A 20679-nucleotide genomic window follows, 5' to 3' on the forward strand; every position below is an offset into this window, starting at 1 on the left:
CCCTATCTGAAGGCGATCGATCCACTGCGGTCATGTTGAGAACTGATCTATGACGTCCATGTTTCCGGATTCTACGGTTTCTACCGCATAGGTATGCTCCGGATAAGGAACATATTATTTTAAGCTGGGTTCGGCAGGACGGTTGCAGCAAAGAAGTAGGCTTCGGGGGAGAACCATCTACCACGATCAACTTTTCTGGCGCGAATCAATGCTCCTGAAGACGATCATCGCAGGTTCGTGAGTTCTGGAACTCCTGGACGTGGATCTGGTAGACTATCTCACCTCCGCCCGAGGATCGATGCCCAGGCCAACTTGGAGTCAGTAGTAATCAGTGCAGGGTGCAGAACGCATCCCTCGAGTCCCTCCGACCGATAGATAAAGCATTGTTATTATTCAATCAGAAGAGGGCAAGCCGAAGGAGGCAATCTCACGAGGATGCTTTTCGCCGTCCATTCAGGAGTTGGGCTTGGGCTGGAGTAGGAGTGTTTTGCCCCTCAGTAGGATCCAAAATTAGCAGCTTGACTCTGGCCAGATCTGGAACGGCAACGGTCGACGGGGTCGGCTCTTCCAGGTTTCTGGACTTTTTCTTCCAAGACCGCATTCATTAGAGCGATAATAATAATAATGATGGATCTTTTATTATAGACGTTTATCGCGCCCTCAACTGAGCGCATCCGTTCTCTTTTCTTCTCGTCCCTCGCTGCGCATGATCCCTTTCCACCTTGATTTCCTCCCTTGAACATCGCCAGCTCGTATCGTTGGACGCCTTATCTGTTAGACTGGGCGGGCTTTGATCATCATCATTTTATTCCTCTACTCTGATTGCCAGGTCTTGCGGAATTCGGTCACACGACAATAAATTAGACACCGTTTCTGGATGGCCACGGCTCGTGTATCTGTGTAGCCAACATCTTTCGAAGATGGCCTACAACGCCGTCGCGCAGGGCGAACACGAACTGCCCTCCGACTCTGATGATTCCAGGGGACCCTCGCCGCAGCCGCATGCCCATCCTCATTCCGGTACGTCGTTCGAGCAACTCCCTTTGGATGCAGATCATATTGGGGCCGGGGAGCACCTGCAACGTGCAGAAACAGACGGATACAACGGTTTTCGGAGTCTGGGCTCCATGGTTCGATCGATGACAACGACAAGCTACGATATGGTAGAGTCAGACGACTATGAGGTAGTGGCCGATCCTCAAAGTCCAACAGGGCCGGACTTCAATAGTCCCAGTAGCCCCGATAAGCACGCGGACACGCTGCGAACCCCAACCACCGAACACTCTGTTCCTCTCAACCATCCGACCCCTGGGCTTCAGTCCTTGCAAGGTGCTTACGTTCATAATGTGGAAAGGCTGGAGAACGCTGCTGAACGTTTAAGCTTGAGCTCCGCAGATATCGGGAGTGAAATTCGCAAAATGGGAAAAAGACGTTCAAGCGCGGGCTCGGCCTCTGTGTCTAATTATGCTTCCCAGGACGCAATGTCTCATCGCGATTCGATTCAGTCGGGGACTCGTTTGGCTCAGGTATCGGAACAACATGCGCTCGAAGAATTCCCCGAAAACCCAACGACTCGTCCTCTCGCTCATGCTTACCTTCCTCCGCTTCCGGATGCTGTCCCTTTGTCCACGATCGATATCAACAAGCACCAACACGCGCGCACACAATATAATTCAGATATGGGAGAAGTCGAGATGGAGCGGCCATTGTCGGCGGCATCCGGGGATACATACCGCCAGGCCAGAATTTTGTTCAATGATTTTGATGGCGTTCATTACGTTCCCATGGATAAAGGTATCGATCTTGCACGACGGGTATCACTGACCAGGCCTCCCCTCGCCAGCCGACCCCAACCATACAAACAGCCGCAGGAAGGCGAAAATATGGTCTTCTATCCTGCGCCTGTTCCAATGACAATTAATCTGCCACCTAAGCTCTCCCAGCGTCCAGACCACACGCAACGAGAAAAACGCCGCACGCAGCTCCTTGATGCGGTTTCGCCTGATAAGAGAAAATCCGCGCCATGGCTCGCTGAACAAGACCAGGCCGCCGGCCATGCTCGGAGACGGACCGCACAACCAGCCGATATGCCCTCGCATCTTCGTGCCAGTGTCTTTTTCGAACCGCCGAGCGCAACTCTTGACATTGATCCTTCTCAGACTTCAGCAGTCGCGACACTTGACAGTATCCTTGATGCATCCACAACAGCTCCAGTCACTGCGTTCACAGATCATCCATTTGCCGGTCCTGTAGGTCCAGAGGTGTACAGCAGCTCGAAACATGGGAAACTCTCAAAAGATGTGTCTGGACAGCGCAAAAAGCTGCGACCCAAAAGTACGCTCGACTTGGGTCATCGACCATCAGTACCCGATTTTCGGTCTGCTTCTCTAGCAACGCACAATGTATACCCTACCACGGAGGCAGCGGCCGCGGAAACGCACGAGACTACCTCCTTGCGCAAACGCGATAGTGAGTCTAGTTCTGAAAGTGAAGGCGACTCCGAGGAAAGCTCGGGGAGCAGCGAAGAAGACAGCGAAGGAACCGATGACGAAGAACTCCACTTTACCGGTCAACCAGCTACGTTGATTGCTGAACTGGAGCAAAGGAAACACGACCTTAAGCAGAGGCGCCGTACGGCACCTAATGCGGTCGGCATGCAATCTACTCTTCTCCAGCTAGAAGCGGTGGCAGCTAAACAGAGCGAACACAGGCGGCAAAAGCCTGTTGCCCTCGCTTGGGAGAATCCGGATGCCCATCCTAATGATCAGGACGACGATGATGATGTCCCTCTCGGCATGCTTTTCCCGGAAAAGGCGCAACACACTGACGAGACCCGGCCCCTGGGTCTTATGGAGAAGAGGGAAATGGAAGAAAGTGAGCCGCTGAGTAGGCGGCGTGCGCGGTTAAGAGGCGAGCCACTGCCTCAGCCTATTGATCAGCGTCCTATGACTATGTATTCGCAAGGGACGCACGCTGCTTTCGCTCAGGACCACGATAATGATAGTGGAAACGAAGGGGAGACACTTGGCCAACGCCAAAGGCGGCTCAAGGGCCACGAACGCAACATATCTAAGGCCGATACCGATTTTACCACCGAGATATTGGCTGAGTTCGATCATTTAAAGGAGGATGAAAACAAGAATACCCAGAATGAACCATCACAAGAAGACGAAACCCTAGCACAGAGGCGAGCCCGTCTCAGGAAGGAGGCTAGTGAGAAGCGAAATTCAGGTTTGAAGATTCCTCGATACAGAAGGAGTATGGCGGATATTCTCCATATACCCCGCCCTTCCACTGTCGGTCAGCAATCCTTGATGCAGGAGACTCCTGGTCCCATTCACCAGCGCTCTCTCGATCATCGAATGTCCATGCAGCATTTGCCTGTCAGTGCTGGGCCACCGAAGACGGCAGCGGCGTTTTCACAATACCAAGCACCAAGTTTGGCTGGTCCATATGGCTATCCGATGGCACATCCTAATACGTTCTACAGCGACGCGATTCTGGGCAATGGAAACCTGAGCTACGCGATGCCACCCAACCTCCGTCAAAACACGATGCGACAAGAAGTTGATCCCGGGCAGCGGGCTGTCATTGACCGCTGGAGACAAAGCATTGTCTGATACTTGCTATTTTGTTGCATTCGGTTGACAACATTGTTTGGGTGTTCCGGAGTCTCCTTTAGCGTATATTGAGGGGCTGGGGGCATCATTTATGTCACTTTCGGCCCTGGGTTTTGTAGATTAGCATTAACTGAAGATTTGTACATTGTACTTCACAAGCAATGATATCCCATCCGCTGGGCTTTTGCCCATATAACTTGTGGGATGGCGTCATGGCCTCCTGGGGACACAGAATATATTTGAACCATCGATACAGCAGGCTAGCATATATGGTAAATAAACAACCCAACTGTAAATATAAGGCAAATCTTTCAAGAATGTTTCATTTGTTTGCCCGCTGGGCTCAACGATAACTGATGAAGAATGTGGTTAGCTGTTTCCGGATGGCATTCCAGGGCTCCATGATCGTTGGTACTCGCCGAGTCACTTCTCCCTCCGCTCAAATTCCGATGGCGTTGTCCTACAAACATCCACACTTTCCCTTGACATTACTGCTTAGACATCATGAATCACTTAATGACTTCTGAAACATCTTTATATTGTTCGAGGGTGAACTCCATTCGTTATAGATTTTATAGTTCCTAATTTTAGCCACCGTGGTGATGCTTTTGACTGGCTGCATACTCACTGTGCCCCACGCCCGTGTTTCTTGATTGAATTCTCCGCTAAGACTCCGCAGATCTTGGAACCAGCGATTGTCCAGCAAAATGGGCTTCTGCGCCTCCTGAGCGAACCGAGTCCGAGCCAGACGGAGACAGCTGCAGCCTGCGAGCCTGCGAGACTGCGAGACTCCCGAAGCGCAGTTCGCCATGCTATCGTATTGGCGCCGCCGATCGTCGAATGCCTCCCCTGTTCCTCCCACCTCACAGCCCACCCCGAAAGTACCTCCCCAGCTACCGCTGATTCCTGATTCGACAGCCTTGACTGCGACCTTTGACGAGAAGCTCACCGCAGGAGAGGAGGCACCGAATGATTATTTCTCGAACTTCGATGGAGAAAAAACAACCCTTTCTGTCTCCACCATCGATGCCCCGGCGCCATCATCCTCGAGCGGCACGCCTGCAGTTGCACCACCTTCCTCGGATGACTATATACGACCCCGATCGAGCCCAGACGAGCGCGATACTGAGCCATCCCTGATTGCTCAACCTAATCACTCGCAACCCTCCCTGCCCCCTACAACACCAGGCCTGATCCACGGGGACGCATCCAAGCCCAGTTCGCCTTTTGCGGTCTCCTCTGGAAAAGATCGATTGACTCCCAAGGGCCCGGACGGCCAGTCGAAGCGCTCAACCTCTCCCGGAATGGCACCATCCGGCCATCGACGCTTTCGAACTTCCCCCGACGTGTCTCCGGGAGATAAGCTGCCAGCTCCGCAAAAAGAATATCGGTTTGAGGGGCCTACTAGTCGCCGGCAAACTGATCGTGATGTGCAGCCGGTGGAACCCGTTTCGCAGAGAGGGTCGGGCAAAACCATGCTGCATTTACTGAATCCGTTGTCACTTCTGGCCAAAAGACGATCTCACCAGGTGGCGGGATTGCGCGCGGAAGACGTCAATAAAGGCTCTAGAAATATCATCCCAATTCCCGATGATTATGACCCGCGCATACGAGGGAAGATTGTCCATGACTTTAGTGCGCCACGTCCTAGGCGTCAGCTCTCTGCTGCTCCAGTCCACCGACAGGAACAAGTTGGTCAACCGGGCGCATCAACTGCCGCTCAGCTCGAACATGCTAATGATGAGAAGAGCCCGTATTCTCCTCTGTCGGAGCAGCTGAAGAAGTACAACGATCACTCGCCAGTATTCAGGGAGCATTTTGAGGATGATAAGAGGGCTCTACAGGTCGAAAACAAAGCCTATCTGCAATCATCTTTATTGACGGACCCCTTGAACCGAGATCGCGATCCACATGCAATCCCTGTATTCGCAAGAAAGTTACCTTCTTCCATAACGGACCCTGATAAAGTACCAGAGGAACAGGCAAACTCGAGTCATGAAATTGAGTCGACGGATGACGCTGCCACGACAGCGGTAGAAGACGCTGATACCGTTGAGATCGAACTACCCCATCAGGCCTCGGGACTACCAAAACACTTCAAGAGCAATGCGTCCCGATTCAGTTTTGACATGAATGGCGTCGGCTCGTCAACGCAGGAGAAACTTCTGGAGGAGAAGCATAAAGAGAAGGAAGCTGCGCGAAAAGCTGAAGCGCGCCTAAACGGTGAATTTAGCGACGTTGACGACGATTACGAAAATGACATGTTTGATGATATGGACGGCCTGGAGGAAGAGATTCCTGGCGTCAATGTGGACGCTGATGATGGCGACGATTTCAAAGATTTCTCAGGCCCCGGAAATATCTGGAACAAGTCATGGCTCGCGCCCAATCTGTCTCCAGTTGTTGCTAGCCCTGTTCAGCCGGACGTGTCAACCCTTCAAGGCCAACAGCCTACCGCTCCCCAGCAAGAAAAGTCCTATCATAGTTCAACGGAGCCTCTATCTCTATCACCAGATACAATGCTGCCTGATAATGCCACGGACCCTTCGAAGACTTTTCAACGAGAGTCCAAGGACCTGTCCAGTATCCCGCTACAAACCATTCCGGATGAGGATGATTTGTATTTCGATGATGGAGAGTTTGGTGAATTAGACACCGAAGGTGCTGGGGGACACTTTGATGAGTCTGTTTTCGACGACCCAGCAAGTCATCTATACGAGCGGAGACATCCTACCGCCACTGTTCAGCTTCAACCTGAAATGCCGGGCAAAGCTGATTCTTTTCCGTTGCAAACCATCCCGGATGAAGATGATTTATACTTTGACGATGGAGAATTTGGCGAATTAGACACCAAAGATGCCGGGGAGCGGTTTGACGAATCTATTTTTGATGATCCTACAAGCCACCTTTACGAGCGGAAACAACCTACAGCCCCCGTCCAGCCACAAGCTGAAATCTCAGACATAGACGCAGGCTCTAGCGGCGGTCTGAAGCATGTATCGAGTACCGCCAGTGATTATCATCAAGGATTCGCCCCAAGGAGATACGGCAGCATCGCGGGGAACATGCCGAACCCTGTGCTTGCTAACTCACACAGTGGGATCCTCTCGGAGCATAACCTGGAGGCTTTTCATAACGCTCTGGCAGACGCAGCCAATCAGTCCGCTGCAAAAGGCCGCCTTGGACATACCACTAGCGTCAGTGAACGGTCAATAGCCCAAGAAAGTGCACACACCGCGGACTCTCAACCAGGGCTTGTATCTGACGAAAGCCGTATCAGCCAAGCAATGGATATGGTGTCCTTTGACGAAGTGCTGGACGACTTTGATTACGACGATAATGATGATATGCTCTACGATGATCCGATAATTGCGGCTGCCAATGCAGAAGCCCTAGAAAACGATGATGAGGGCTTTTATGGCCACGAGTTTGGTTTCTATGCGCAGGCGTATGGTGCTGCGAACTCCGAGCTCACCAATGGGGGCTATTTTGGTCCCCGGGGCGCAGAAGGGATCTCTCGCTCTCACAGTGGTCGTGGAAAGTTCCGAGAACCCAGCCTTACGCCTATCACGGAGCGTAGTGAATGGAGTACACGCAACTCAATCATCTCCGTCAATGCTCATGGGGTTGCCCATTCCAATCAATCTGTATCAAGCCCTGGCCTTGCCCAGCTCGTTGATCTAAACAGCATAGATGACGAGATGTCGTTGAGCGCTCTCATGAAGCTTCGACGCGACGCCTGGGGTGGAAGCAATGGCAGTCTTCGCAGCAGCAGCGGCAGCCCTCCTCCCCAGCAATACCCCGCGTCGAATAGAGGCAGTCTTGCCTTATCCGATGTGAGCCCGACAGTTCATACCGTTCCTCCAGACTTTCTAGGAGGGCCGTCGGATTCTCCTATCAGAGAATCCGACAAAAGCACATGGGCGTATTTGCCCCAGCAACGCACGGAGCGGACCATCGCCGGAGACGGAGACTCATAGACCTTGCCGCCGGCTTTCGCATACTGGTTAATATTTTGCTTATATATATCCACCTTGTTGTATTTTACTATTTTGTTTTGATTATTAGCGCTTTGTATACCTATTCTATGACGCTATGATTTGAGAATTTGGCTGGGATCTGTTGGCATTTTGAGGTGTGTCATGTACTGTTGTTTGCATATAGGCTGCATAATCGTAATACCACTTCTTGATTGTGCCTGCTTATTTGTATTACACTCTCGGCTTGCCGTTATATCATCGCCTGCTGTAGACTACTGTAGAGTATCCGCGAAGACCCGGAACTGGCGGGAAATGGTCTTGCCGGTGTGGCGGTGCGTACCAGTCGGCGCCGTCACGTTGCTCAGCTGCCGCGCTGGGTCTCATTCGCCACACCTCTCAGCCACTAGAAGCCGCCCGCTGTAGCCCGGTACTGGTAGCCGTAGCCGGCCGTCCTACTCTACAACTTTGCTTGCTCTCTGGCTTCTTGGTTGCGATCCTCCTTTCCTCCATCTCCCCTCCAAATCAGTACATTTTGTTTCCAGAGAGTGTTCTGCTCTCTCTGATGAGTTCCGTTTTTTTACAGGTGCTACGGCAAAAATAGTCGAGGCCTGTTTTGACTACTAGTTGAGTTCGTGGCCCCGTGCATTTTTAAAACCTTCCCTTCAACCGGGCGTTGCCGCCAACTATCCATGCAAAGCTCAGTCTGCTGACCTATATCTTTTATGACTCGTCGATAGAGCTCGATCGTCTCTGATCTTTATACTACACCTCGTTTCTCCTCTACAACTGTCGTTGTGCTTTGCGCGACTTTTAGACGTCATAAAAGTCCCCAGCTCCCTCTCCCGGTTAGAGCGAGCTACTTCAATACGGGAAAAATGTTTCGTTCTACCGCCATGAAGGCCACCGTTCGCGGCGCTGCCTGCTCTTCATGTAGACGGTCAATGTCTCTCGCTTCTACTATCAGACGTGCCGACTCGAGCTCAAAGCTCGGCTTGGCCACGCGCCGGCCTCTCGCCCTTGTTGGCAAGAGGTTTTATGCTTCGTCCGCCGAGGACTCCGGTGTGGTAAGGCTGCACTCCTTGACGACGCCTGTTGACAATGGACTGACTCAAATCTTATCTCGTTATTAGGCCGCCAGCGATTCCTTCCTTTCAGGAAACACCGCCAACTATATCGATGAGATGTATGTCGCGTGGAGGAAAGACCCGTCAAGCGTCCACATCTCGTGGCAGACATATTTCCGCAACATGGAGGAGGGCAAGATGCCCATCTCCCAAGCTTTCCAGCCCCCTCCTACTCTCGTTCCCACACCCACTGGCGGCGTCCACCAGGAGATGCCCGGTGCTGGTCTCGGCCTTTCCCAAGGCACCGACGTCACAAAACACCTGAAGGTCCAGCTGCTTGTTCGCGCATACCAGGCCCGTGGTCATCACAAGGCTAAGATTGATCCTCTGGGTATCCGTGGTGAGGCCGAGGCTTTCGGTTACAGCAAGCCCAAGGAGCTTGAGCTGGACCACTACGGCTTCACCGAGCGCGATCTCGATGAAGAATTCGATCTTGGTCCCGGTATTCTTCCTCGTTTCGCTACCGAGAGCCGCAAGAAGATGTCTCTACGTGAAATTATTGCTGCTTGCGAGAAGATTTACTGTGGTTCGTATGGTGTGGAGTACATCCACATCCCCGACCGCAAGCCTTGCGACTGGATCCGTGATCGTTTCGAGGTTCCAGAGCCCTACAAGTACTCCGTGGATGACAAACGCCGCATTCTCGACCGTCTCATCTGGAGTTCCAGCTTTGAGACCTTCCTTGCTACCAAGTTCCCCAACGACAAGCGTTTCGGTCTGGAGGGTTGCGAGACCCTTGTGCCTGGTATGAAGGCTTTGATCGACCGCAGTGTCGACTACGGCATCAAGGACATTGTTATCGGTATGCCTCACCGTGGTCGTCTTAACGTTCTGTCCAACGTCGTCCGAAAGCCCAACGAGTCCATCTTCAGTGAATTCGCCGGCTCTACCGAGCCTTCCGATGAAGGCTCCGGTGATGTCAAGTACCACTTGGGTATGAACTTTGAGCGTCCCACTCCATCTGGTAAGCGCGTGCAGCTCTCCCTTGTTGCCAACCCGTCCCATCTCGAAGCCGAGGACCCAGTTGTTTTGGGTAAAACCCGCGCTATCCAGCACTACAACAAGGATGAGAAGAACTTCGACAGCGCTATGGGTGTTTTGCTGCACGGTGATGCTGCCTTTGCCGCTCAGGGTATTGTTTACGAGACCATGGGTTTCCACTCCTTGCCCGCATACTCCACTGGAGGAACCATCCACATCGTTGTGAACAACCAGATCGGTTTCACCACTGACCCTCGCTTTGCCCGTTCCACTCCTTACTGCTCCGACATTGCCAAGTCGATCGATGCCCCTGTCTTCCACGTCAACGCTGATGACGTTGAGGCTGTCAACTACGTCTGCCAGATTGCTGCCGATTGGCGCGCCGAGTTCAAGAGCGACGTCGTGATTGACATTGTCTGCTACCGTAAGCAGGGTCACAATGAGACCGACCAGCCCTCTTTCACCCAGCCTCTGATGTACAAGCGTGTCGCCGAGAAGAAGCTCCAGCTTGACATGTACGTTGAGAAGCTCATTTCCGAGGGCACCTTCACCAAGGAGGACATTGATGAGCACAAGAAGTGGGTCTGGGGAATGCTCAATGACAGCTTTGACCGCAGCAAGGACTACCAGCCCACCGGTAAGGAGTGGTTGACCTCCGCCTGGAACGGTTTCAAGTCTCCCAAGGAGCTTGCCACGGAAGTTCTGCCTCACCTCCCCACCGCTGTCGAGCCCTCTATCCTGAAGAACGTCGCCGACAAGATCAGCGGTGCTCCTGATGGCTTCACCCTGCACCGCAACCTTAAGCGTATTCTTACCAACCGTAAGAAGACCGTTGAGGAGGGTCAGAACATTGACTGGGCTACCGCCGAGGCTCTTGCCTTCGGTTCTCTCGTAAACGAGGGCTACCACGTCCGTGTATCTGGTCAGGATGTCGAGCGTGGTACCTTCTCTCAGCGTCACGCTGTTCTCCACGACCAGGAGACCGAGTCTACCTACACTCCTCTCCAGCACATCAGCAAGGACCAGGGTAGCTTCGTCATCTCCAACTCTTCTCTGAGTGAATTCGGAGCGTGAGTTCACCTGAAGTAGTTTCTTGTTACTTTTGTCTATGTGCCTAACTTTCTTACAGTCTCGGTTTCGAATACGGTTACTCTTTGACCTCCCCCAACGCCCTCGTTATGTGGGAGGCCCAGTTCGGTGACTTCGCCAACAACGCTCAGTGCATCATCGACCAGTTCATTGCCTCTGGTGAATCCAAGTGGCTGCAGCGCTCTGGTCTGATTCTGTCTCTTCCTCACGGTTACGACGGTCAGGGTCCTGAGCACTCCTCCGGCCGTATGGAGCGTTACCTCCAGCTCTGTAACGAGGAGCCCCGTGTCTTCCCCTCTAAGGACAAGCTTGACCGCCAGCACCAGGACTGCAACATGCAGATTGCCTACATGACCAGCCCCGCCAACTTGTTCCACTTGCTGCGTCGCCAGATCCACCGTCAATTCCGCAAGCGTATGTTGTTCCCGTCCCTTTACCAGGAGCCCAAGCTAATCATGTATAGCCCTCGTGATCTTCTTCTCCAAGTCTCTACTCCGTCACCCCATTGCTCGCTCATCTATTGAGGAGTTCACTGACGACTCCCACTTCCAATGGATCATTCCCGACCCTGCTCACGGAACCGCCATTGATGAGCCTGAGAAGATCGAGCGTGTCATTCTCTGCTCTGGTCAGGTGTACGCTGCTCTCACCAAGCACCGTGAGGCCAACAACATCCGCAACACCGCCATCACCCGTGTTGAGCAGCTGCACCCCTTCCCTTGGGCTCAACTGAAGGAGAACCTCGACAGCTACCCCAACGCTCGCAACATCGTCTGGGCCCAGGAAGAGCCCCTGAACGCCGGTTCATGGAGCTATGTCCAGCCCCGTATTGAGACCTTGCTGAACGAGACTGAGCACCACAACCGCCGCCACGTCATGTACGCTGGTCGCTCACCAAGTGCCTCTGTTGCCACCGGTCTGAAGTCTGTTCACTTGAAGGAGGAGCAAGAATTCCTCGAGGATGCCTTCTCCGTTCACCAGGAGCGTCTGAAGGGCGAGTAGACTTGTGCGAGGCATGCGTTTCTTCTTTTTCTTCTAAGTGATTTATTTCAGAAAGGAGCGGGCTCAGCGTCTACTTCATTTTGGTTTCCACTGTATGACTGATCTTTCCTTTGTACTTTGTCGTTCCGTCTGTTTTGCATCTGTCCTGGGTGCGCTGGGCATTGGTATTTGGGGTTGACCCTGGTAGAGTATATCCTGGGCTGGCCTGTATACCTAGAATGCGTGTTTTGCGTATATGTAAAATAAACACACGTTGGTATAATATGCATTTACGTTGTTCTATCGAGCATTCTTTATACTTCCTCGTCTCTACTCGCTACGTACTACTCCAACGCGACGCGACGAATGATGTCATTCGAACGCCGCTTAGTCACTGTCTTCTGCCTCAGTAATTAGGCGCTAATCAGTTGATGCCTCAGCCTACAATCAGTCCTTTCTCCGCACTTCGCATCCGTCTCGTCTCGTTTCTGCATTTGTTTCCAACCTCGTTCGTTAGCCCATTTCTGCTTTCTCGGTCGATGTTTTTGCTGTGGATGCTCTAGTCTTCCATTACTGCACCCTTCTTATCAGATCCCGACTGGAAGTTTCTTCTCGCTGCCCGTCTTCTTTTAACAATGTCTGCCGTCGCTCCGTCGGCCGCCAGCGCTCCTGGTCACAATGCCCGTCAGTCGGCGCGCCAGACGAGGACGAACCCCTCGCGCACATCCAAAACGCTTGGACGCTCCTCCTTTGCCTACGGTCACTCGTCGATGGGCGATTCCGTTTCGTCGCCTGTTCCCCACGGCTTTTACCCTGCACTGACACATTTCACGGACGCCGTAACCGCCCTCCCGCGGGAATTTCGACGGCACAATTCGTTGCTCAAGGAGGTCGATGCTAAAGCCTGGGCGCTTGAGGATAATTTATTGCAGCTATTGAAGGCTTCTTCGGAGTCTCAGTCAACTCCATGCCCGTCTAATCCTGCGCCGATCGTTGAGGGTGTAGTTCGAGATGGTCTCTTGCCTGCGGTACGTTCAACGCAAAAGCATTATTGCTATTCATGCTAATTTTATGTTCTGTGATAGGATCCTTCTCGTCTTGCTGAATCCCCGGAGGGCAAGGACCGCCGCGTCCTTTTCGACCGTGTCCGACATACCCTTTCCGACCTTATGATGACGGCCGACGAGAAAAACCATGTGATTTCGAATGCGAACGATGAGCTTGACCGCCAGCTCATGCGTCTGGACTCCATATATCCTTTTATCGCCGGCGAGATTAGTGATGAGGCCCGCCTGGGCAGCCTCACTCACTGGGCTTACTCGAACCGGAATGCTTCCAAAACCACCACAAACGAGCGTCCTCGACGAGAGGTTGCGTCGAACAAGGATCTTGCGCATGCTTTGCATGAGGCAGAGGTCGCATCGCGCAGCGAGGCGAGACGGGAGGCCGTGCTCGCCCGCAGACACCGTCGGGCGCAGCCGGATTCGGATCTGGACGATGCCCGAGCTGCTGGATCCCGGAAGGGACAGAGTAACAAGAGTCGTGTTGCTGGGGGTGATCACGGCTCTTTGGGACACAACCAATCTGGCGCGGGTGGATCGGGCCAGGCGAAACGCCGCAGGGTCGAACGGCCTGTTACTGCGGAGGCCGGCGCGGCCATGGAACGGTCTGCTAGCGGAGCAGGAGTCTCTGGGCGGGCAGTGTCGAAGGATGCTACTGATGCGACTAAGAAACGCTCGCGGGCACCCAATACTAATGCAGCTGCTCGGAAACGGTATGCTTACATGGATTTATTTTCGGCTGAGTTGGCTAACAACAAAAGAAACAACACCGGAGTCGTTACAGCGGACTCGCCCGTTATCCCTCCATCTCCGCTTATTGGCGCTGCGGCCGCTGCGAGTATCCCACGCAGTGCAGCCAGTCCCGGACCTGGCGCTTCGCGACTTCAATCCTCCCGAACACAGCAAACTGCGGTGCAGGCAAATGCCCGGCAAAGGCCCTCGTCTTCTGCGTCTAATCGCGTACCCAGCTCCGGTAGGTTCATAGTCATTAACCCTTCGGAGCTTCACTGATCCTTGAATCGTAGGGAAAATCACCGAAACCAAGGCGCAAGCAAAAGATACCCCATCCAGAGCAGAAATGGTCACTCTTCCAGATGTTCACCGGGATGTACCCGAATCCGTCGATCCCACCAAGTCCTTAATACCCCACACTCAGCGAGATGACATCGACGCGAAACCCACGGAATCAATCGAACGTACCGAAACTCCCGTGCAAGTCGCTACCAGCGCGCCCAAAGGCCGGGCCTCCTCCAAGACCTCCACTCCCGTACTCGCCTCCGCAGAACCTGTTCAGCAGCGCACGCGCCCTACGCGGAGTACAGACCCCGCACCGAAACGTTCACACAAGAAGAACGGCAACATCGCGCCGGTTGTGCCACCGCCACCAGTATCGGATCCGGAAGAGTCGCTCCACGAAGGCGACGACGAGGACGAGGAGGGCGAACCGCGATATTGCTACTGTAACGAAATTAGCTTTGGCGAGATGGTTGCGTGTGACAATGATGCGTGTCCCCGCGAGTGGTTCCATCTGTCATGTGTTGGGCTCACGAAGCCGCCTGGGCGGAATGGTGAGTTGTCTCCGTTTCTTTCTGGGAAGTTCGCGTGCTAATTTTTCTCAGTCAAATGGTATTGTAACGAGTGCAAGGACAATATGCGCCGAAGTCGGAATGGGCGGTAGGCGATGTCCTCTGCTTCTTTTGTTTCACCCGGTTTAGATCTCCTTCAGCAATATAAATCATGATAGACGTAGCGGATACCTTGGAACTTGGAGCATGATCAATCACAATGCATGTCTTTCTCAACACTTCTTCCAAAAGCGCGTACAGCGCTATAGTACATACTGATGGAACAGCATAAGTGTAAGATAAATCACCCTCTCGCAGCCCTCTGCCTGCTGGACCCAGACCCGGAAGGACCTGCACTCCCACTCGCAGCCGCACTCGCAGCCGCAGCCTCACTCTCCAGCCTTCTCCTCAACCCCTCAAACCCAGCCTCCCCAGCACCACCACCACTCCTACCAGAAACCGCAACGCTCTCCTCCCCAACAACCCAAGCAGGAACCCTCCAAGCTGAGCTCCCAGTCCCCGCGACAAATGGCAACACCTCAGCCCTCCACGCAACGCCCACAATCCACCCGATCGCAGAGGGCAGCAGCATGTACGGAAACTGCGAGAGCGAGAGCTGCGCGGCGATGAGGTACGTCGTTGACTTGTCGGTGAGCAAGAGTGTGAGCGGGGAGGATTTGGGCGTCGCATTCTGTGCATCCTGTGCATTGGGGGTGGGTTTGGGTGTGCTTGTCGACGTCGAGATCGTGTATCTGAATGTCGAGGGGATCGAGGCGTGATACTGCGCTAGTAGGGCGAAGATCGTTGCTGTTGGGCCCGAGGGGAGGTAATTGATCTTGCCGAGCGAGAGCGGTTTGATGACGGTTGTTAGGAGGAGGGGTGGGAGGAGGGTCGTGTAGGGGAGGGTTGAGAGGATGAATGTCTAGCCATCACCCAGTGCATTAGCAAATCTATCCATCTATGGAGTGCAGGAGGGCTTTGTGGTTTGTGAGTGAGAACGTACAGCGACCTTCCGAGCACCCCACCCCCGCTCAACAACGCGGACATGGTAAACAAGCAGCGCGGCGAACAGGGCCTCCGTGGAGTTCGCGAAACCAGCAATCTGCCATGTCAGGCATCGCCAGAATTGGCCGTAGGGGAATAGATGCGGCGAGATGTAGATGGAGGCGAGGTATTTGATGTCGAAGATGGAGAGCGCGATGGAGGCGGCGATTGTGTAGATTAGGAGCGCCTTGGTGAGGGGTGCGTTTGTGAGCCCGCTTGTCTGCATTTTGAGTACGGAGTGACCTAGCCCGCGCGGGGGGCTAGTTGGGTTTTGTTGATGGTTTGCGGTTGAGTGCTGTGGTGAGTTTGGATTGGTGATGGCGGAGAGTAGACACGTTGCGGAGAGAGCGGCGGAAGATCAAGAGTTGTTGCTGCTTCGGAGTATATATGGGACCTCGGCATGCCGATCAAAGAATATACGTAGTGCTATTAGATACCTAGGGCATTCGGAATGATTTATTTTTTAATTGCATGCTGTTATTATTCTCCGCTGCAAATGTTCGTCAGGTATTGCTAGGATCTATATTCTTGGTTTCCTCAGCCAAAGCCCCTTTATACCGCGTCAGGGCTGTGTCCAATGCCCGGATCGTCGGCCCCAACAGACGCTTCACTGCTTGCTCGCCCCCGGGTATACTATCCAAATTAACGCGTAGTCTTTTCCCTGTCGCCTGCAGCACCTCGCGCGCATGCTGTTTTACCTTATTCACTTCGACTTGACGCTCTGCCTCTGCGTCCGTCGCAACGGCATTGATCCGCTCCATGGCGCGGTTGAGCGATTCCACGAGCGACGCAACCTCGCTTGCACGATCTGGGTTACCGGATAAGAAAGCCTGCCAAAATTGATGCAGGAACTCTGTGGTGGTGGCGTGCGTGAGCGTCAGGCGGTCGTACAGAGCCGATGTCAGTCCGAAAGTGTCTGCGTCTGACGCAGTCTGTGCTTGGGTTCGGCGGTCCTTGATCACGTCGAGAATCTGTGTGGACGCGAGATGCCGGTGATGCCGGGAGCTAGTTTTAGAGTCTTCGTCATCATCGTCGTCGTCTGGATCGACCAACTTGCCTAATGGGGCTGATCCGTCGCCGTGAAAATTCCGCGCAATGCTAGTGCGCAGGTCCTGCAGTATCTGTTCTGGATCCTGCTGAGCTAATTGCCGGTTGCGTTCGTCTTCCGCGAACTTCGCCGCTGAGAAGAACCGGCTTTGGTCTTGTATGTTCAGTTTAATGCGATTTTGCGCTTCCTCTCCGCGTAAGTCGCGCAGCTGTAGCTCATCGTATGTCCCGTCGTCTATTTTCCCTACAGGCGCTGATGCCACTCGATCTGCGGGTGCGACATTCGCCATGATCTTCTCACTCAGGCTGTTCAGTGTGCGAATAATCGGCACCTTCTCCACGGCTGACGGTCTCATGTCAATATCCGGTCGATTTCCTCGACGCTGACTGTTATTCACTTCGTTTCCTTCCAAGTCAAGGAAATGCGGTACATTGATTTCGCGCGGAAGGTTCCCAGACTCGTCGGCCTTGAGATATTTATCCAAGATAGCGTCCGTCGCATCTGCGTCCGAGATACGTTCTCCCCGCAGCTTTTTAAACAGTCTGCTCTGGAAGAACCGCGACCAGAATTGCGATTCACTCAACTTCGGCACGTTCTCATCATACACCCGCTTGACAAGCGGGTGCTGAGCAAAAATCAGCTGGATCTGCTCCTTGCTAATATTCAGCTTCGTAACATTATCTTCAGTCCGCGGCTTCATCGTCGACAGCACATTGTAAGAGCCCCGCGTCTGCGACCGCTCAATAGCATGCGCGCGAAGGAGATGCAGCCGCGTAGACCAGAACTGCGACATGAACTGGCCCGCCGATAATGTATCCGGTTTCGTATGTAGTGACTCCATAAACATCTTCTGTAGATTGGCATCCACCTTCAACAGCGACTGCTGAAGCTCCACATCGGTCCGTAGCCGTTTATCGTCGTCCCACCAGTGTTTCCCTGCTCCTGCCGACGAGACCGCACTGGCCATCGCCATAGCCGCCGACATGCCTCCTCCTTCGCCGTTCGCTGTAGCCGGGCCCGGGGTCGCTTGCGCGGACTTGGCCGCCTGAATCGCCGCGCTGAGAGCATCTTTGATGGCGTCCGCTTCCGCTCTGGCCGTCGCGCCAGCCGTAAATGAGAATATGTACTGTTCCGGAGCTGCGGAGGGATCGTTCGGAGGGAGGACGAATATTTTCAGCATAACTTTCGGACTGCTCGCGGGTGTCTGTTGTAGATCTGGAGCCGTTAGAACCTCCCTCCGCCATTGATAACTGGAATAGAAAAAGAATACGCACTGCTGATCTGAGTCACAGAGATCGTTATCGTTCCAGATGCACCGCCGGCTGCCGGAATCCATGAGACGGACTGGCGATCTGACGACATCGTCAGGGTGCCATCCTTCTTCTTGTATGCCGCCGACCCGCTCGGAGGTGCCATCATCGTGGTCGTAGTCGACAGCGTCCACTGTCCTGGGCGGAGGAGAGCAATCCACCCATCGGGAGGGAAGGAACCCCAGTGGAGGCGCTTGGTATAAAGATCGGAAGGACAACCTCCTTCAAGATATGCGGTGCGCCTGTAAGTCGTTGGATGAGGTGAAAGAGAAGTTGAAGCGTCTGGGACTGAAGCTCTTGAATACAGTGGCACGTGACCGGGCTAGACTTCTGCTCAGATGAGCCTCATTTTCAATATTTAGTCTTGCAAGTATTATTTGGCCATATAAGTATATCTTTCCATAATTTAACATTTCCATTGCCAACTCGGTATATTAAACACTACGCTGACACATTTCATGATCGTCTCAAACTGAATCAAGGGGAGAAAACAACAGAAACGCCGTACGCCTGGGAACAATCTTGCTTCCGCTATGCAGCCAAAACAAAGTACACGCTCAATCATGAAATGAAAAAGAGACGCTCACTTTTATGCTCCAGAACTTGAAAATGCAGAAGAAAATCCCACCCAGAACCAAACCCAGAACCAAACATGGACAAACAAATAATATGACATGCAAGAAAAATGGGGTATAATCACGACTTCTCGAGCGAAACCAATGCTTTCGCAGGTATCGATCATTCACCGCTTGAACATGTAATGTCCATAGAGTCCCCCAACGTCGCCAACAGCAACAGGAATCTTTTTCATTCCCCACCATCTAGCACCCATCTTCCAAGACCGGCAGCCGTCATCGATTGGCGTGTCAGGCATCGAAGCAGGGTCGCGGACGTACCATCCACGGCGGCCCAACTCACGGACTGTCCAGTCAGGAGAGGTCTTGGTGTTCTTGGGTTTCTCGCGTAGGGGGATGATGAGCTTGTCACTGAACTCAATGACTTGGAGAGGGTAGCTTTGCTTTGTGAGCAAGAGGCAAGAATTGGTGTTGAATACAATGCCGACCGACAGCTGGCTGATTTTGGTGAGGTCAAGGTAGCATAGCGAGGGCGGTACCCACCGCTTTGCCGCCGATGCTTCACCCGTGGCAGCTGGGGGTGCGAAGAAGCGATTAAGGTCCTGCACCGACAAGTCTGCCGAGCTAAGACCCAGCTCCTCCAGGTGCTTGGTCAAAGGAATCAAAGCATCGGTGTGGGCCGAGGTGACCTTGGCACCGCCAAGGTTGAGAGAGCGAAGCGTGGTCGGAAGTTTCGGAAGCAGCTTCTTCACATCCTCTTCCTCCAGAAGCCGGTATCGGGAGGCGTCAGTCATGACGTTCAGGTACACCAGAGAGTCGCGCACAGCTGGGTGCGTCGTCAAAAACTCCACAGCCCGCGGCCCCCCGAGACGAATGCACCGCGAAAGACCTAGATGAGTGATCCTGGCGGTTTCCGGAATGGCAAACAGCGCATCTTCGCTGATCTGAGTGTGAGTGACATCGAGGTGAGTCAGGTTGACCAATCGAGGGAGGAGAACCTCAAAGGCCGAGGACGGGACGCCGCTGCATTCGTGGAACGAAACCCGCCGTAAATTGGGAAGAGTCAAAGGGAGGCCAGGTCCAGAGCTCAAAGCCTGCTGGAAGACAGTTGAGAAGTGAGACGAAGAGCTACCGCAGAAGTCAATAGCCGCCAGATTTGGTAGCCCGTTGAACAACTTCGAAATCACTTCCGCGCTAATGTCGCCCTCGAGGTGCTCCTGAAGCAAGCATTCTTTAAGATTTGGCAGGAGCTCTAGGAACTGCAGAAGGGTCCTGTGCGTCAAGTTCTGGATCTCAGAGTTCATCTGCTTGGTGCGGCCTAGGCCAACGGAAGTAAAGTGAGAGAAGTCGAGGCGACGGACGAGGGTGCCCAATGCTGGATATTGCGACATGTGGGTTAGGGCCTTGGAGAAGATGATGGAGTGCGGGAATGTCATGTTCCGGTACAGCACGCTTAGAGTGGCCGCATGCAACGTCCTCGAGGCGAGAAGGCACGAGATCAAGTCCACATTTCGCGGCGTATAACCGTTTGGTGGAACGTCCAATGCGAGGTGTGAGATTATTTGGTCTACAAAATAGTCAGCAATGGGCAGGGCAGTCAGAGATACTGTATAGTTACTACTGCTTACCGAGAATCTCCGAGGGTAGCTTCTCGAGAAGTGATGATCCGGGCTCTTGTATCTTTTCTTGCTTCGTCTCCTGTGTCGGCGTCGCAATAGCCGGAGTGTCTTCCCAAGCCCACCCGCGAGCACTCATACTTGCAAGGGATCGTAGGTCACTATAACTCCTGCTAAGGCCCTTCCCTCCCAGTTTTATGGACTTCCAGCCTAAGAACCCGCCGCAAGGGCAGCAAAAGTCTGGCACTTGCTGCATTTCAAAGTAGTTTTTGGGGCCGTCCTTCTGAGAATGCTCAAGATGTGTATCGACAAATGACTGTGCTATACCGTCGATGTCCTCCACTATCGAGCCACTTGAAAAGCTTTCTCTCCGGCTACTGGCATTCGATCCGTCACGGTGTGAGGCGCAGGAAGAATTCCGGGAAGAATTTTGAGATGCGGCGGGGGAGGAGGTCCTCGCGTGGATGGGAATGGCCGGAGAGGAGGTTGCTGCCAACGACATGGTTGCCAGTTGGGGACCTGCGGAAGTGGGCTTTTGTATACGAGCGAAAGCCAGCCCACTCTCGAAAGGGCAGGTCACGAATGAGGCCCAGCAGCAGCGAAAGGAAAAAAGGAATAATGGGGCCTTCAGCAGTGCAGCTCTAAAAAAGCTTTCAGTTTCCCCAGATTCGCAAGAAAAAAAAAA

The 20679-nt window shown here is 53.4% G+C and overlaps 7 protein-coding genes across 7 annotated transcripts; 4 read left to right on the forward strand and 3 right to left on the reverse strand.

The window, feature by feature from the left end:
- Nucleotides 1-920: 920 nt before the first annotated feature.
- On the forward strand, nt 921-3620 carry DSM5745_11582 (uncharacterized protein; the record flags this gene model as incomplete). Its single annotated transcript, XM_026753598.1, has 1 exon — nt 921-3620. One exon carries the CDS (start codon nt 921-923, stop codon nt 3618-3620), a length of 2700 nt encoding a protein of 899 aa, XP_026597834.1.
- An 809-nt stretch (nt 3621-4429) lies between these two features.
- Nucleotides 4430-7600, forward strand: DSM5745_11583 (uncharacterized protein; the record flags this gene model as incomplete). Its single annotated transcript, XM_026753599.1, has 1 exon — nt 4430-7600. The coding sequence occupies one exon, from the start codon at nt 4430-4432 to the stop codon at nt 7598-7600; it is 3171 nt and encodes a 1056-aa protein (XP_026597835.1).
- An 893-nt stretch (nt 7601-8493) lies between these two features.
- On the forward strand, nt 8494-11796 carry kgd1 (alpha-ketoglutarate dehydrogenase KGD1; the record flags this gene model as incomplete). The annotated part of the gene is made up of 4 exons (XM_026753600.1): nt 8494-8664; nt 8731-10775; nt 10835-11208; nt 11258-11796. The coding sequence occupies 4 exons, from the start codon at nt 8494-8496 to the stop codon at nt 11794-11796; spliced, it is 3129 nt and encodes a 1042-aa protein (XP_026597836.1).
- Nucleotides 11797-12410: 614 nt separating this feature from the next.
- Nucleotides 12411-14514, forward strand: DSM5745_11585 (putative PHD finger domain protein (Ing1); the record flags this gene model as incomplete). The annotated part of the gene is made up of 5 exons (XM_026753601.1): nt 12411-12803; nt 12861-13549; nt 13598-13809; nt 13862-14404; nt 14456-14514. The coding sequence occupies 5 exons, from the start codon at nt 12411-12413 to the stop codon at nt 14512-14514; spliced, it is 1896 nt and encodes a 631-aa protein (XP_026597837.1).
- Nucleotides 14515-14705: 191 nt separating this feature from the next.
- dscB lies at nt 14706-15671 on the reverse strand (the record flags this gene model as incomplete). Its single annotated transcript, XM_026753602.1, has 2 exons — nt 14706-15323; nt 15405-15671. The coding sequence occupies 2 exons, from the start codon at nt 15669-15671 to the stop codon at nt 14706-14708; spliced, it is 885 nt and encodes a 294-aa protein (XP_026597838.1).
- Nucleotides 15672-15948: 277 nt separating this feature from the next.
- On the reverse strand, nt 15949-17909 carry DSM5745_11587 (TFIIH subunit TFB1 family protein; the record flags this gene model as incomplete). The annotated part of the gene is made up of 2 exons (XM_026753603.1): nt 15949-17708; nt 17768-17909. The coding sequence occupies 2 exons, from the start codon at nt 17907-17909 to the stop codon at nt 15949-15951; spliced, it is 1902 nt and encodes a 633-aa protein (XP_026597839.1).
- Nucleotides 17910-18545: 636 nt separating this feature from the next.
- Nucleotides 18546-20496, reverse strand: DSM5745_11588 (Leucine Rich Repeat domain protein; the record flags this gene model as incomplete). Its single annotated transcript, XM_026753604.1, has 2 exons — nt 18546-19945; nt 20007-20496. 2 exons carry the CDS (start codon nt 20494-20496, stop codon nt 18546-18548), a joined length of 1890 nt encoding a protein of 629 aa, XP_026597840.1.
- Between the last annotated feature and the right edge of the window lie 183 nt (nt 20497-20679).

This window comes from Aspergillus mulundensis (assembly GCF_003369625.1).
Source record: "Aspergillus mulundensis strain DSM 5745 chromosome Unknown scaffold_35, whole genome shotgun sequence".
NCBI lineage: Eukaryota > Fungi > Ascomycota > Eurotiomycetes > Eurotiales > Aspergillaceae > Aspergillus > Aspergillus mulundensis.